Genomic DNA, 16,690 nt, shown 5'->3' with positions numbered 1-16,690 from the left:
ACGGATTACTATTAGAAAATGATGCTAAATAAGTTACAAAGAAATCCTGGTTACTGGAACTATCTAGACTAAGTTAATATTTACACTGGGTGTTTACATGGGTTTCAGCGAGGTTATGTTGTCTTAGGTTTATTCACAGAGCTGTGTTTTGGTAACTGGACTGTTTTGAAGTTAAAGACATTTCACCTGTCGTAAAAGACACATTTAGCCTTTGTCTTGTCACTTGTTGGCTTGTGAAGTCCAGTTTGTATGAATCTCGGCCTCTTGGTCTGCTGGAGCCTGAAGTGAACATATCTTGTAAGTGTGGGGAATAAATTTATGTGGCGATATTGTATCGATACAGAGACAACAAATATCGATATTTCTTAAAATATATTAAAACACTATGGGAATACTAAGGACAGAAAGACTGTTGCCATCTGTCTGATTGAGTTTTTGTCAGCGAGCACAACTCAAGGGGACTCGACTCAGCTGGCTTCCAGCTGGTTGTATTCTTGTTATATTCTTTTAGAATAAAAGTGTAATACTAAAATATGAATTTCTGTCCTTTTAAACAGCTACAAATGTGTGATTTTCGCAGATTTCAACTATTCAGTTGTAGACTGATAGCAGACTGACTCCATCTTATGGCAACATTTCTGGCAGGGTTGAGTGACAGTGTTGGTATGCTTGATAAATGACAAAGTTGGATTGTTTAGTTGTTGTTATTTTTTAACAAGAAGTTTAGCTTTGAAGAAATAATTTAAAATTGATAAAAGGCGATAAACAGCTATATACGTATTACAAAACTCAGCTAAATGTTAAAGGGAAACAACCCAGTTTGCTTGCCAACCAAATGTGTTAACCACTACACTTTGGAACCTGTATGTTTTTGCTGTAAAGTTGAGCATCTTAACTTTGGAGTCTTCGGAGCTTGGATCCAGCCTCAAGAAGCCATTCAAGGAAATCCAGTTTTCCCCACTTACGTGTTTGTTAGTTTCATTTTTTTTCGCTGCTTTGCTAGTTGATTCATCAGACATCCAAGATTATTTGATCTTCAGCTTTCAGGAGAACACAAACCTGTAATTCCAGTTACCTTTGACTTTGTACATCTGATATGCCATTACACTGTTGGCTAATGTGGAGGGACTTGTTCATCGTGTTGATCTGATAGGGCGCCCGTCGTTTGCTGTTGAGGTACAAAAAAAACCATGCTTGACGTATACTGCCTAAACTGAGCATTAAGGTATTCTTTCAGCTTCTACGGTGTGAACTCTAGAAGATATCAGTTCTTTCTAGTCTGCCTGAATATCCCACTCTGTTAATTGATTAATTTAACAACCCTAATAGGAGAAAGTAAAATAAATCAATTAAGATTCATTCACTACCACTGAAATAATCAGAGCTTCCAGGCTCATAACAGTTTGTTACCGCAGTGAGTCTGGAAGTCAATGAAAGCACCCTAGAGCCTATTTGTGTCCAAGCAAAGGAAACGAAAAGAAGTGGAAGAGTCACTGAGAAAGATGAGCAGCAGGAGGAACACCTGAAAGAAAAGGCATTCTGTCGCAGAGCTGGATGCTAAAGGTGCCAGAGTACCTGTTCATTAACTGGCCCGATGGAAGACTAGCCATCTCCTGCTGGCCTTCACCCTTCATGCCACTATTTATAGAGCAGCCAAGAGATACTCTTAATGACACAGGACAGTGTTAACTGGGGGGGAGGGGGTGCAAAAGTCAGAAATGGAACGGTGTTTACTTTCTGAGAAGAGCTGAGAAGTTGGCGTATTTTAGAATGCTGTCATATCATCCTCACACTTCCTTTGAGAACTTTATAGTTTCATCCAGGTAGTGTTCGTGGCACACTTTCCCCATCTAATTAATTGAATGAAGTGAATGTAACTATATTTTCTAGTCTTTTTCTTATGTCTTCTCCTTGTTTTTTCCACTTGGAAAAATATGTCTTCTGTGGCTTGTGCAATCCTTTGAAACTCTGGTCAGTCAGCTGGTGTTTGAACAGCACATTTGTCCACACCTGCTAAGCAAACAGTGATGGAGCATAGCCATACTTATCGCGTGACCCAGTGTTTAAAAAGAGTGAAACAAACTTCCAGGACGGACCTGATAAAAAGAAAAAAAAGACGAAGAAGAAGTGTTCATGGACAAAAAAAAAAGAGTGTTAAAAGCTGAGAAATGCTCCCCCTTTTTCCATCATAGACTACAGTGCTTTCTGAACTAATATAGAACAATAGTAGTTTCTCGTTTCTACAGCTTCATTGTAAACGGTGAGCAAAGTCTGAGCTGGGTAGAGAGGCAGGAGAGGTCATGTGCACATTCTACCCTTGTGGGAAAAAAGGCTTATATGAAAGTGTCAGGGCGAGTTTTTCTGCAAGAAAGAAAGCGAGTGAGAGAGAGAAAGAGGAGGGGAGTTTGAGGTTTAGGTGGAGATTGTTGGCAAAGGGGGTAGGAGGTAAGGAGAGGAGAAGGGAGGTTTTGGATCAGGTCGGCAGCCCCTGTGCTGTCAGGGCCAGTGGAACCCCCAAGCGGTTCTGGCTTTGGAGTAAATATGGGCCCAGCGGACCCCTTCCCGCCCCAGGGCACACAAACCCCAGGCCTTCCCACATTTCACTTTTATTTTCCTGGTTGCAAAATGCCTCTGGCTATCAGATCAGGTGGGGTGCTTTTTTTTTTCCCTTTAATATTTACTCATAAAATGTGCATTAGTAGAACCAAAGCAGCCATGATGGACCCTCTTGTGTTGGCTAACTTTCTCTCAGTTTTGTCAAGGAACTCTTGCGCAGGTCTCTTTACAATAAACACGTTCCTCCTGAAAAGACATGTGCTGTATGCAGAAGCAGACACAACAATGGATCATGTAACAAAGAGGGCCGGTGGGTTTTCTTGGTTGTTTTTGCTTGTTTGTTTTGTAACCAAAACTATTTCAAAGACTCTCCTTTAAGCTTTTCCTCTCTGTTGCAGAGAATCACTTTCTCCCCCTTAATAAATTACGTGTGAATAAGCGTGCGTTTGCTTCTTCTCCTGCACCTGTGAGTGAGGACAAAGACTGCCAGCATTATCCGCAACAGATCAAGACAATATGCTCAGCTCTCGTTTTTAAAGGGATAAAATTGTAGTCAAACTGGATGGACTAATCTTTTAAGCTCAGTGCAGTTTACTCTGTACAGCTTTGAATGGGCTCCTCTTACTAGCCTTGATCATTTCAGACTTAAATAAAGCTCTTTATAGTAAGGGGTCTGATTGGTGTAATCTGCAAGCTGTCAATCCCATCTCTGAGCGCCCTCCCCGAGGAGCTGCTGGCCCAGTCGAGCGTGGCATGTTCAAATATGGGTGAGCTTTGTTTTTCAGGTGTGAATCAGTTTATAAGCATGTACAGTATGTTGGGATTGGAGGTGGGGGGTCATGTGTATCTGTTATCTGTATATGTTTCCCCCTAATGTCTGTGTAAAGCTGTCATATTTGTGAAATGAGGTGGCCACAGATGGTCTGAATATCTGCTGGAGTCTAGAGCAACACCCAGCATCCATATGCTGACACTAAAACCCAGGCTGCTGCCTTTCTATCTTTTACATTACTCACATGGCTGAAATGCTCGATGGATCCCCCATTTGTCTCCTGTTCCCCATCTGGAAAGTAGACCAGCGTTTGGGAGCCACATTGGCACATAAGGACCTCTGTTTGTTTGATTGGTCTGGAGCCCTCTGCTCTTAATCCAAAACAAAACGAACAAGCCGTGCAGTGGCATGTGATAAAAACATCAGATGGGGGGGGCTTTATAGAGAAGAAGCTGGTTGTTGACGAGAAACAGACAGAACAATCCTGCTCGTTCACACTAAAAAAATTATGAGTAAGACTTCCTCTTCTTCTTTGTCGATATCTTATATTGGCGTTGGTCAAATTTTGATGGGCTGTAGTAAAAAAAAAAGTTTTATTTTCAGGAGGATTTGGGTGTCTGCTGTGGGTACTGGGAAGTGGTGTTTGAGGCCAAATTGCTTCTGTGCCAGCTTGTTGAATTGGTAATGACAGTGGTGGAAGCTGGTGTGAGCTCAGGATGCCCGTTCATTTGTCTCTAGGCTGCTTCCTTCCCCACTACCATGAGCTGTGACACGGTACCAGGGCCCTAGCTTGTTTTCCCTTCGATGACAGTCAGATCTGGGTTAACACTCTGTAGCTCATAACATGTCAAACCTGGGTGTAGTTGCAGTCAGTCACAGACTTGGGTGAGTGGTTCAACATGCAAGTAGGAAACACCTACTCAGATATAGTATAGTAACAAAATATAGCTAAAACAAGTAAAAGGTTATAGAATTAATCATTGTAAACAAAGGGGGGGGGGGTTTCCTCGGAGGTAAGGATATTTCAGGTCAGGTCAGGTCATGTGTATTCAAAAGGAAATTGTTATTTCTGTTTAGTGCAACTTATATTTGGCAGCATGACTGTTTTTACCTACAGTTGCACATATGCAGTAGGAAAGAGAGAGACAGCTGCAACAACACAGAATACAGGAGTCCTCGAGACAACAGAGTTGACTTTGTTTGAGACAGAAAGGGTATAAAAAAAGAGTTGCGGATTAGGTGGGTTGCAAAGAGACTTGCAGATATGCAGCGTAATAGAGCTTAAAAATGTTCTATGTGTGATTTACATATTGGATTTGAAGGGTGTCAGCTGAGCTGTCAGCTGATGTGGGCTTGAACCCCACTGACTCTGTGGCAGGTCTAAATCTAATGCTGTGTTTGGTGTTGGAGTTTCGGAGAGTCAGACATCAGCCAATTTCAAGGTTCTTGGACTCTGACAAGTTCTGGCAATGAAATGTTCCTGTGCTCTGGAATATTTTATAGACTAAACCTATAAATTGATTGCATTTAAAAAAAAAAGCTTACGTAATAAACAGTAATGAAATTAAATGTAAGATGTAGCCCTTGCCAACACCCTCCAGCCCCCCCAATTGCCAATCACCAATTGCCTCCTTGTTCTTAGGAAAGCAGCAGACGACCGGAATATCGGGACAAGCGAGAGTGAGTTCATCCCTCTGTTAGGATTTAGAGGACTCCCTTGTCTTTCACTTCATCAGAGACAATTGAGTCATTCAGATCCCATTGTGGGGCTGGCCAGCTGAGGAGGGGTGCAGGGTAGTGAGGAGAGAACAAGAGGGATATTGGGTGGGAAGACTGAAAGGGAGAGAGGAGAAGGAGAAGCCGTATGCTGCATAACCCAGAGCAGGAGCACAACGGCTAGGATGGCTGTTACAGGGTGGGGGTCTGTCAAAGGGGGGCTTGCTAGTGTTTGTATGTGTGGGAGGGAGGGGAGGAGAGACAGACGAGAGGAGAGAGTTATCCTGGAATGGAGCAATTTGTCACATTGGAATGGCTCTTGAGTTACACGGGGGGCCCCCTCATAGCAGGAGAGTTTTCAGGTCGCAGAGTTGGGAACAGGGAGGGGCTTGGAGTAGCAGAGAGGGGGTCAGAGGTCACGGCCTACTCAAGCCCAGGCAGCGTGTCCGTTAGCAGGGCAGACGGGCCTGCGGAGAGAGAAAGAGAAAGAAGGAGAGGGAGGCAGGAGGCCAAGAAGGGGGTGGTCGGAAAGTCTGGTTCTTGCCAAGGCTCCGTTTTCCTCTGCATGCTTATAAAATCTGCAGGAGAGATTAGTGTGTGAGAACATTTGCAACAGCAGAGCTGAAGTGGAGCCACTTGTCAGGGCATGCACTCCCAGCACCCTCCCTCTCTCCCTGCTAGACTTTTGGTGTCTCACTACCCCATCACCCCACTCTGGAGTGTCACCTTCACGGTCTTTACCCACCTCCTCAGAATGTCCCCTTGTTTTAACCTCCCCTGGCTGCAGCTGTGTTTGAAAATTCGAATGTGTGAGCACATGTACACATGCGCACGGGATGGCAGGACTTTCCCATGACTGGATTCACAATTCCTCCAATTTCTCCACCACTGCCCTGTCCTCTCGCCCCTCTGGCACCACTGGACGCTGTCTTGAATTACCTCATACATGACAGCAGCCCCGTCACTCTCCTCCTTCTACTCCTTGCCTTTTTTTTTAGTTTTCCTTTTTTTTTTTTTACTGTTACAACACCACCCTTCTCTCCTACTCACCCCCCTTCATGGCAATTAATACCCAGTGTAGGGGGTGCATAAAAAGCTCACAAGACTTCGGCTCTGGAGTTTTTATAACCATTCCCTTTTCCACTCTGAGGACATACAAACAAGCATAAACAAACCCAGCTTTTTAGCAGTAAAAGCCATCTTTGGGTCATAAATGAGTGTTAGCTGTGGAGAAAGACCAGGCAGCAAACTATTTTTTTTCCCCAGTACAGGCTATAACCGAGGACATGGAGTCAATAACTCCCTCCAGCGTCTATCACTGGCAGACACCCCACAGTGAACCCTTCGCTAATTACCACTGATTTAGACACAGTCTCGGGAAGGGTCGCGACACGCTCACTCTCACCAGCACCGGCACACTCTCGCACACATGCGCACGCACATATCCTCAGACGTGCCTGAGCCGTCACTTCTGCGAGATGGCAACACAAAGAAAGCGGATGCGTACCTTCGTCGCTGTGCGAGCGCTACCACACAATTAAGCTCGATCTCTTCCACTCTGCATAGATTGTCCTCGAGGAAAAGATAATTCAAACTTTTTGTCATCATGTGCCAACATGTGATCATGGGTGTAATAATTATATATAAATATGGAGAGGAGACTGGGAAGAAGTGTGATTTAAGAGTGTCCGTGGCACTGAAGTTACAGCATTTGACTGTTACTCCTCTTTGGTGTTAGTTAGTCCCAACCCCAGTGATTTCTCAATGGAATTGAAGCAGATATAAAGCAAATATTCCAATGTAACTGAAATACCCGTTGTTATTATGCTGCGTAGAGCCCCTGTTGTTCCTTCCTTCACAGCTGAAACAGTTGCTGTGACCTCTTTCCCTCGAGCTAGGTGGCTGTGACATTGATAAGCAGAGTCAACACCAAGCAGTTGGTGGCTGAGCAAGCCACAGTTTACTGTGTGGTCAGCAAGAATTTATAAATTTCGTACTGCTCTTGCATGTTTGAGCATTTGCAATGTTTTAATATGACTAAATATGCACATGTCCAGAAAGTTTCCACGGTCATTTTGCCAACAGGTATGAGCTAATACTTTTTAAGGTCAACGTATGTCATCAAATTACAAAGGATGCCACCAAGTTTATTACCCAGACAGATGTTTCTCTTGACCTGTGTTTCTGCTTATCTGTGTGCGTGTGTGTCAGAGAGAGAGAGAGGGTGGGAGAAAGAGACAGACTGACTTCTGATAGAGGCCAAGTCAATCATTTATAAGTGCAGTCAAGAGGTTTAGCCTTAGACGAGCGTGGTGGTGAGACGCCATGCTCTATCCACTTTATGGGTTCTAATAAAATGTCTGACAACAGTCACATTTATGACATTAGGTCATCTTAAAGCCATAAGCTGCGTACAGTGCCAGCCCTAACTCGACCTTAACTCCAAAAATGTGTCACTGAATCATGTGTCTGCTGCTTAGTTAACATAAAAAAAAAAATTAAAGATAAGTAGAGCTCTAAACCTGCGATGGAGCCTGGTTACCACATGTGTGCTATGTGTTTCTGATATGATTTGGTTTTGCTGCTGCCACTGCTGCTGCTGTGGACTCTCGTGTGCATGCTTGACCCATCCTCACCACCTTCTACCATCCGCCTTTAGATCTTTATTTGCGTTTCCATGTTTTTAAGTTACCACATCCATACACTTGTCAAGAAATGTCGTCTCCCCCTTTTTTTGTCTTTTTTTTAATTTGGTCTTTTGGTTTTTGCTTTCTGCATTGTTAACATGTTTTGTTTCTTTCTTTCCATTCTGTTTCCTTTCTGCCATTCAGTACCTACAGATGAAATGGCCCCTGCTAGATGTTCAACCAGGAAGTCTTCAAAGTAGACAAGCACTTAAAGATGCCAGGTCCCCTTCACCGGCACACATCGTTGTAAGTAATACGCCGCTCGGTCCTTTATCTCTTTCTTCCCTCATTCACGACTGACGGAGCTGAACAGAAACAAACCCTTGGACTTGAATACGCATAGCTGTTTGCATTTACCCTTAAACACAGTCACTAACCACCCAGTCAGTTTTATATCAACTTTTTCTTTTTTGTGCGGGTGCACGCTTTGACAAGGGCAGTTTCGTGGGTCCCAGAAAGCAGAGGTTTTGCAAGTGCGATCAGGGGCGGCCGCTGTGGCAGGTGCTGTAATCTCAGGGAAAAATGATAACTCCCGGGGCAGGCTGAGCTGGCTGATGGTGGAAAAACTGGTCTCGTGTTGACAACTTTCATGAGAATAGGCTAACGCTGGGCTGCTAATACACCGCCTTTGAGAGAAGTGTGGGCGTTCCTTCAGCATTGATTACCCTACCCATGTAGTTGGAGGAGTACTCTGGAGTTGGCTGGACAGCCATAGGGGCATATTCAGTACATACACATAACAGAGCATCTATCCCAGGCATGTCAATATCTAAGAGGCTAGCAGTTCTAGATTGAACAGTTGAATATGAACTTCATAGTTAGCCAAAGGCTTAAAGTTTTCAGGAGGTCAGCGGAGAGGTTGAACATGGGGAGGTGTACGTATGTGGTCACAGGGTTAGCGAGCCAAGAAAATCAATGAGAGTAGGGATTGAGCAGAATTAGTGAGGTGGCCATCAACGCCCTGGGCCGTTATTGGCACAGTTGTTACTTTTGTTTGGAGTGCATTAACTGTTATGAAAATGAAAATTTAAGAAGGAGAAACCTTCCAAGTTTGTATCCTCGTGAGTATCTCCTGTGGTAATGGCTACAGAGTAAACCCCCCCTTTTTTTTGTGTTTGCTGCACAGTTGTCATCATGACTCTGGAGCTCACGCCAAACTTAGTAAGGATTTTTGTCACGCAGATTACACTGTCAAGACACGGTGTCCCTCTGAGTCACATATGACATTTGATCAGTTCACTTACATTTATGGTGTGTAGTAAATACGTGCTCGAACGCTTGCTGAACAGTTGGCAAACCAAAGCCTCTTTAGTGTTTTTGGCTATTTAAGTTAAGCACAACATAGCTTAAAAATAGCAGGACTTGACAAGGCTTTTTATTTAAAACAGAAACCCTGTCAAAAGTGGTCTTCAAGACAAAGAGCCAGTGATGACAGTGTTATTCTGAACAAAACAAGCCCAGCTAAGGCCCTCCTTATCTTCGCCTGCGATGCTAGTGTTATTTTTATACCAAAGAGTTCAGGGGGCCTCTTCTTACTCTGTTATTTTCGGAGACGCTGAGAAAAAGAGTCCCAACTTCTCTGAAGTCATTAAACTGGTCGTAGGCAGCAAACGCTGCAGGTAAATACTTGAGGTTTTATCCTGCTATGAGTCATATGGCTGTAAATACCACCTCACATACGCATCAACCCGTGCAGCACAATTCACGTTTCTTCCCCGCATGAAGAAGTTTAAGGACAAGAAAAAGCGCTGCAGCTCTAACTTTGGAGACTCTGGGGGTGACGTCATGCTACTTTTCTTCTGTAATAAACTGCTTTAATTAGAGACCTCATTTGGCTGCTAAAATGATCTATAATTGCAATTAAAGCACATTTTATAAATGTAAACATCTGATTTTTAGAAGACAGAGAGTAAGCTCCATTACAACGCCACACAGTCAGTCAAGCATGAAACAGTAATAGGCTTGGAACAAAAAAGGCAACACCAGCTCAGAAAACAGAAATTGGCTATGGGGCAAAAACAAACATGAAACAAGAAAGATGGACAACCAGACTGATGGAAGAAATAAGCTCGCAACAGTGAAAAGTAGAGACCGTACCTATTGAGTTACACCAAAAGATAAGAGACATAAAGACATAAATTGGTCATAAGTAATAGATCAGGGAGATGTAAAAGCAAAATGCATGAAGAGAAGCGAAGCCGTGGCCAGATCAGTTTTCTTCCAAGTTGAATAAAATCCTGGATCATTTTATGCCAAAGGACACTTTAAGGCAGTAAAGTGGGATTAAATGTAACAGAAAATTGCTTCTTTAAAACAAATAAAGACGAATAAAGTTATGTTAAAAATAGGGATGCTGCAGTTGTGACATTCTGAAACAGACCGTATTTTATTTTCTCGTTTATCTCGTTTTCTTTTAAGCTGGTGGGCGGAAAATAAATCCTTATTATAAACATTTAGCTCTTTTACATTTAGCCAGTACCACAGATAAACATTGGACACTGTAGGTCATCTAGTTTGCAGACAGCAGCAACATGTACATATGTTCATCCAACATAACCCCTAGTAAAAAGGAACCGTTAAGCCTAGTGTGGGCACAGATGGGCTTTGAGCATGGATACAATTTAGTTTGGGACTGAATAGGTGATTTCTGGCCAAAAATAATAGTGAGCCTAAGCAACCTTTTCCCAATTCAATCTCCTAAATGGGTTTTTACAGGGCTGTGAGTTGGATTTGATAATTAAAACCTCATCTGAATTCTAAATAAACCTTTTGGTTTGCTTTTTGCTTTCTTTGGGCTTTACTTGTAAGCAGAGAGCCAAAGAAATATCACATTGCAATAGTGAGAGCGCTCTTAAACTCTTAGTGTGATTAGTACTGACAGTGATCAATATGGGAGAATATATTGTAATATCTGTGGTCATATTGCCCAACCCCAGTGTGATCTGTTTGATAGAGTACACAGGCTGGTAAGATCAGAGGCATTGCAGCATGGCTGCATAGGCACACAACTGGCTGTTAGTACAAGTGATGAAATTGAATGTGAACTGCAGCTTGTATTGTTGCCACTCCTTCCATCCTGCTCCAGCATCCACCTCTGACTGAGAAGGAAGTGTGATTGAATGTTTCCCTGGTTTGCATCATATCGGCTGTCATACATATAGAAAAGACAGATAACTGTGTACAGCGTAGTGAATTCCAATGATAACCCCACGCGGACTCCCACAGGTGTCACTCATCGGTCAAGCCCTTTTTCCCCCCTCCTTCTTCTTCTTCGTCTTCTTTTTTTACATCTACAAGATGTAGGTCTGCACGATCTAGTACGTGATCCCCTTATCAATCAATTGGGCTGTAAACGGTAGCTTCTTTTTGTTTACAAATGCAAAGAAACATTCAATCACCTTGACTCTTCCTGCCTGGAGCGCTAACAGGCTGCTTCGGCAGTGATAAGAACCTCTTGATTGGCCTGTCGATAACAGCAATCTGAAGCCTGAGTGACCCAGAGACAGTTAAAACAACAATATAAAGACGGAGAAAGAAGGAAAGACATCGATGCCTGTAGATAAAGCCTCTGAGAAAGTTAAGGCACAGAGAGATGGGCAGGGACAAAGATGCAGACAGATGGTGTCATTTCTGTCTGGAAGGCTCATTCGAGGTGGAGCACTGGAGGATCAGCCAAGAAAAAGAGGAAGTGACCTCACACCGGCTGGTCTTTCTGAGGGCACGGTGTATGCCCCTGTTTACCATGCCCTCAAAGGGGGGCACGCAGGACTTTTTGAAGTGCCTGACCACCCCGCAGGCAGCCTCAAAACCTGCCGCTGCTGAACTTTCATGCCATTGGTTGAAAGTTATTCAATATTTATCTGCCTATTGATGTGTATTTCTAGAGGGAGAGACTCCAAGAAACATTTTTATGCCTCACACAGCTCCTGAGGGAAAGATCATAAACAGTCCTTACTTTGTCAACTTGCCTTTTTTATTGTGAGGGTTTAATTTGACACTGTGGTCTTGAAGACTGTTTGTGCACACTTGGCTAGAGGAAGTAGCCTGAAGCTGGTTGATAGGTTTTGGAGTAGATATGCGTGACTTAATCAGTCTTATACTTTTATTTAGATAGGGATTATTGCGTTAACTGGTAACACAACATGTCACAACATGAGATTGTTTTGGAAATCCACCTCTTACACAGCATGTGTTGATGCCATAACAGTATTGCCGTAGCTGAAATCCAGGCTCATGTTGGTAATGTCATGGCATCATTTGTCAACTTTCAGAAAGTTTTTTTCTTCTTTTTTCTCAATTTTAATTAATCCAGTACCAAGAAACCAAGATATGCCATTCTAATTGAATCACATTTCCTAATTTGCTATTCTGGGAATGGTGGGTGGGCATGTCCATGTTAAGAGCATACGCACACAGTCTACTTTCTGACATCCACGTGCACAATCATGCACACGCGTACACAACCCTAGAGTCTAGAGTCTAGTCCTGGACGAACAATGTCTCCATTGTTTTGTGGGCTTTCACTGGCAGCAGGGGACGGCTGGAGTGTTAACCATTTCCCGACTGCACCTCGCTGTGTGCCATTGTGTGCGTGTGTGTGTGTCAGAGGAAGTGAAGCATGGGCTCAGGGATGAAGAGAAGAAGGGCACTCGCTCCAAGTGTATGGTAATTAGTGTGGAGGAAGTGATGGAATCTGGGCATTTTTACGGCTTGTAAGACCTCCCACCTGAGCTTTTGCAACTGTTGAACATGCGTATTTTACTCCCATTCGCTCTCACCGGTTCTATACTAGAAGGAGGCTGGGAAGAAAATAATACAAAGTGACATATTTTTGATATTAGGTTGGGGGGGAAAAGCAGCTTTAGCCATGCTTTCAGAAAAGACAGACCACAGTGGATTCCTATTATAGTCGTGCGACTGCTGCTCGAGGTCAGCATTAGAAAGAGGCAGGATCACATTCACCCTCCTTGACCACTTCTCTGTCCATTTTGAGGGAAGAGGGATAAAGGGAGCTTCCTGTGGTCTGAATGGGCCATGCACCTGGGCTGTCCAGACAATCGTCCAGGCCTCCGGGAGGCCTAGCCTTCTCTCTTGTTAATTAGCGACCCCGTGGTCAGCAGCCACCACCCACAAACTGTCCATAGGCTTTACCCAGCGCACTTTCTCTATCCTGGCTTATGTCAGCCTTAAGCTGCTTTTTCCTTCTGCATTTAAGCCTTCTTCTAAATAACCTCTTCTACTCCACCCCACCTTTTGTCTTCTTTTTGTTCACGTGCATCAATCCTTGTCCTTCACTGCACATCTCAAACATAACAAGTAATTTTCATCTGATTCTTTTATGTGCAAGTATTTTCTTAGTTGAGTTTACTAATACTAATACTGCATTTTGTCATTCTATACACCAATATGTAAATCCAACTTAGCACGTGACACCACTGAAGATTCCATCCACATAGGCTAGTTCTTCTTAGCGGTGCCGTCCAGCTCTCAGATTAGAGACAGCTGTGACTGTCCGCTGTCACTCGCCGTCTTCTCCAGACAAGGAGTTTGTTCAAGGGGTCACGCTTACATCATCGGCTCGGGCCAAAATCTGAGGCAGTTGAGACATGGCGTCAGGCCCGGGAACTGTGACAATGAAAATGAGAGCACCTCAGTCATTGTATCTGTCCAGCAGTCTGGATGGTGGCTTGTTCCCACAGACAATCCACTCAGTGTTGGCTTAGTCAGCAACAACACCACAACAAAGCTCAGAGTCTTCGTGCTCCTAGGATTTGGAACATAACACCTTAATGTGTTAAAACACCTGATAACTTGTTAACAGGCCACCTAGTGAGAATACAAATTGTTAAATATTTAATTTATTTTGTCAAGTGTGCGTATTAAATTTAAAGACATAGTTAAGTGTCTCGCCCTCTTGGCTCTTTATCTCCAGCCCTTATTTTCTTCTCCTCCTGTCCTCCATAATCCCAAACTTTAAGGCAAATTATCGATCTTTTTAAATGTGCCAGTTTAACCTCTGAATGCCTCTTAAAGAAAAAAATCGGTATTTGAAAACCTAGTAATGAAGTTCACAATTTTAATGCCTATATCAGAGAGGTAAAAACACCTGAAAATTCTGCTCTGGGGACTCAAAGTCGCCATCATTTTATTTCAGGCGTAATTTGTTCTGCCATCAGTAAAAGCACGACTGGTGACACCTTTCATCCTGTCGCCTGTTTGCAGTTAAAATATTTTGAGCTTTTGCCAAAATGGTGGCGACGCTAAGTCCCCAGATCAGCTGACTGATGCTGAACATATGTGAAGGTGCGCGTGCTGAGGAGATGAAATGTTCTACCAAAGTGAAACACTGTTTGAACAACCAGCCAGCCAGTACTGACAACCGCGTAACCCCGTGCCGAGCCAGTGTTCTCCCATTCTCTCCGAGTAAAATTAGTCATAACGGGGCCGAGCGCGCACCCAGGAGAAAGCTGAGCCAGCAGAGATGAGGCAGTTGCTTAAATAACTAAAAGGCCAGGGGGATGCGTTATTTCCAGGGAGAACACGTTGCTTTCTGCATAAAACCTGGCCGGCTGGGATTGAGTGCAGATATCTGTGTGTTCGTGTGTGTGTGAGAGTGTACGAGTGAGAGAAAGAATAGATGAGAGATGGAGAGCTGATATAATTGTGTGACTTGGGAACGTCCATCTTTGCCTTACAGGGGCCCTTCCGCTGGGAATTCCCCGGACAGTCAGATCTGAGCCTTCACCAATTTCATTTGGTGAGAGACCTTTGAATTCCAAAAATATCTTCTTGGATTTTATTTTTGGTTGATTCCACACACAAATTAACAGCTGATAATTGATGATTTAAAACAACAGCAACAAAAATAAGAATGAAAAATGAAATCCTGGTGATGATGATGATGATGATGATGATTATGCTTTGCTGTTTATTGCGCTAATTCAGTGCTGCTGCTCTAATGCTAATGTGCTTTTTGAATGTCTAAAATGCCTTCATCCAGGAGATGGTACCGGAGGGACGGTGCTCAGGCTTCATTCTTTTACATCCATTTAACTTCTTGGATTTTCTTTTCTTTTTCTTTTTATGTTCAGCTTTATTCAGCTTTGAAAATGTTTTTGCATGTGACTGTTTTTACTTTCCAGATCTTTCTAGTGATAACATTTTTTTAAAAGAGGAGTAAGAAAAAAATAATGCATGTTTTAATGGGTAACGTCCTTTTTAGATGTGTGGCAGGGTAAGACCTTTTATATGGGGGTAGCCAGGTTGAGACTAGTATGCAGACTACCCTGCATACTTTTTATTGTTTTTATTGCTGTTTCAAATAATTTTTATAAGGTTATTGGAGTTGAAAATATGATCAATTGGATGAAATTGCAGTTCTGTTTGTATATGCAAAACTCCTTTGCCGGCTTCATTTTTGCTTGTGTGGGTTGGCTAACTGTTTTAGACACTGAGGGCAGTGGGTACCCCTGGCCACCCTTAACTCTGCCACTGTCTGTGCACTTGTTTTGAATATTGAGAGTTTTCCTTATTCCTGGCATTTGGGTCCAGATTTTATCAAAGAGCAGCAACTCGTTGGTTACAACTTCTGTGGAATCTTTTTTAAAGTTCACAGGTAAAGTTAGTCCTGTTTCTACTGCAATGCTGACATTCTGAGGACATCGCTAAGCCTTGTTTTGATTTGCTTCAGTCGGGCATTGGGAAGTCAGAAAGAGGCTGGCATTACGAAGCCCATCAGAGACGTCTTAATCTCCTCTGAGACGTCCGTGGCTCTCTGGATTGCTTACTTGAATTGTTTGACTAATCAATTGCTTGTTGATTTTGCACACCATGTGCAGCCTTTGTTGTTAGGAGGGAAAAAACCCCAAACATAGCCCCTTTAAAACAGGCCGAAGGGAAATCAGCTGTTAATGTGGTTAACATTCCTCCGTCGACGTCGACACGATTCCCCACCCCCCCCTCCCCTCTTGTACAAGTGCCTTTGCTAGAACTTGTTTGACAAGGTCTGTAAGGATCACTGTTGGGTGTGCCTGTCTGTCTTTTTCTGTGTGTGTGTGTGTGTGTGTGCTCGTGTCTTACAAACAAATCTTTGTCTACAGGAGTGTGTGTGCGTAGTGTCCTTGTGTTTAAGGTGTGACTTATTTAGATGATAGATAGTCAGGTTATGATATAACTTTTATGTGAGTGCATTCAGGAGTTTGACTCTATTTAACCCTGAGCTCTGACTTTCAGGCTTTCAAGGAGTGGATCGAAAGCCCCTAACTAAGTAGGCTTTGGAAAAACATGACAATCAAGTCAGAGTTTATTTGCACAAAGAAACAGGGTCAAGGTTCAGGAGTAATATTAATGAATAATCTTAATTTACAACAAACCAATCCTCACATGCCGGCAGTCGGGGTGTGCTGGCGTTTGAGACATGTCCTCAGATAGGACGATCCCTGGTTGCATTTCTGTGGTCAGCCTCGCGAGTGACAACAGACTCAGCGTCTCGGTACGCTACTGTATTAACACTGGAGGCCGTTTCACAGGGAAACTTGTTTTGACAGAGCTCCAGGTGTCTCATTGTTAGGGATGACATGGTTCAACAGATTTACCAATTAGCACCGGGTTGAGTGCGCAGGGTGGGTGGTAGCAAAGAAGAGGGGAGGGAAGAAATGAAACTCGGAGCGGTGGAGGGCGGAGTGAGAGTCGGACGAGGCGGATTTGGCCACAGTGATGGAATGAGGTTTTAAGTGAGTGGGGCGGGGGGTGGTGAAGAGGGGGTGACCATAGGGGAGGCCTGAGTAAGGCGATCCTTGACCTCATTTTTCCCCCCCCTCCCCGCAGTAGTAAGGAAAGGCCTGAGGTTTCAGCCGAGCCACAAAGAGGAGGGAAGAGGCAGTGGGAGGGTAGCAGTGGCTCATGGCAACTTTTCAGGAGTTTGTGGCGTTTCTCTTGCAGACAAACTCCTACCTCTTAC

At 43.6% G+C, this 16,690-nt stretch overlaps 1 protein-coding gene across 27 annotated transcripts in view; it reads left to right on the top strand.

Annotated features, from left to right (window-relative positions):
• tcf7l2 (transcription factor 7 like 2) overlaps window positions 1-16,690 on the top strand; it is an 87,627-nt gene that overhangs the window by 22,046 nt on the left and 48,891 nt on the right. For 15 of the 27 annotated variants that reach the window (XM_014332801.2, XM_042219707.1, XM_014332805.2 and 12 more), the window contains exons 4-5: window positions 7,876-7,977; window positions 14,429-14,488. The exons of 4 other annotated variants lie outside the window; for them this stretch is intronic. In XM_014332801.2, the coding sequence (XP_014188287.1) occupies window positions 7,876-7,977; window positions 14,429-14,488 (162 nt within the window). The remainder of the gene's footprint in view (window positions 1-7,875; window positions 7,978-14,428; window positions 14,489-16,690) is intronic. 8 more of the 27 variants (XM_014332806.2, XM_014332810.2, XM_014332808.2 and 5 more) reach the window with 1 other exon arrangement.

This window comes from Haplochromis burtoni, unplaced genomic scaffold, assembly GCF_018398535.1.
Source record: "Haplochromis burtoni strain Fernald_Lab_line unplaced genomic scaffold, NCSU_Asbu1 Contig_37, whole genome shotgun sequence".
Lineage (NCBI taxonomy): Eukaryota > Metazoa > Chordata > Actinopteri > Cichliformes > Cichlidae > Haplochromis > Haplochromis burtoni.
Note: the sequence above shows the minus strand (reverse complement) of the source record. Positions and strands in the feature narration are given on the sequence as shown.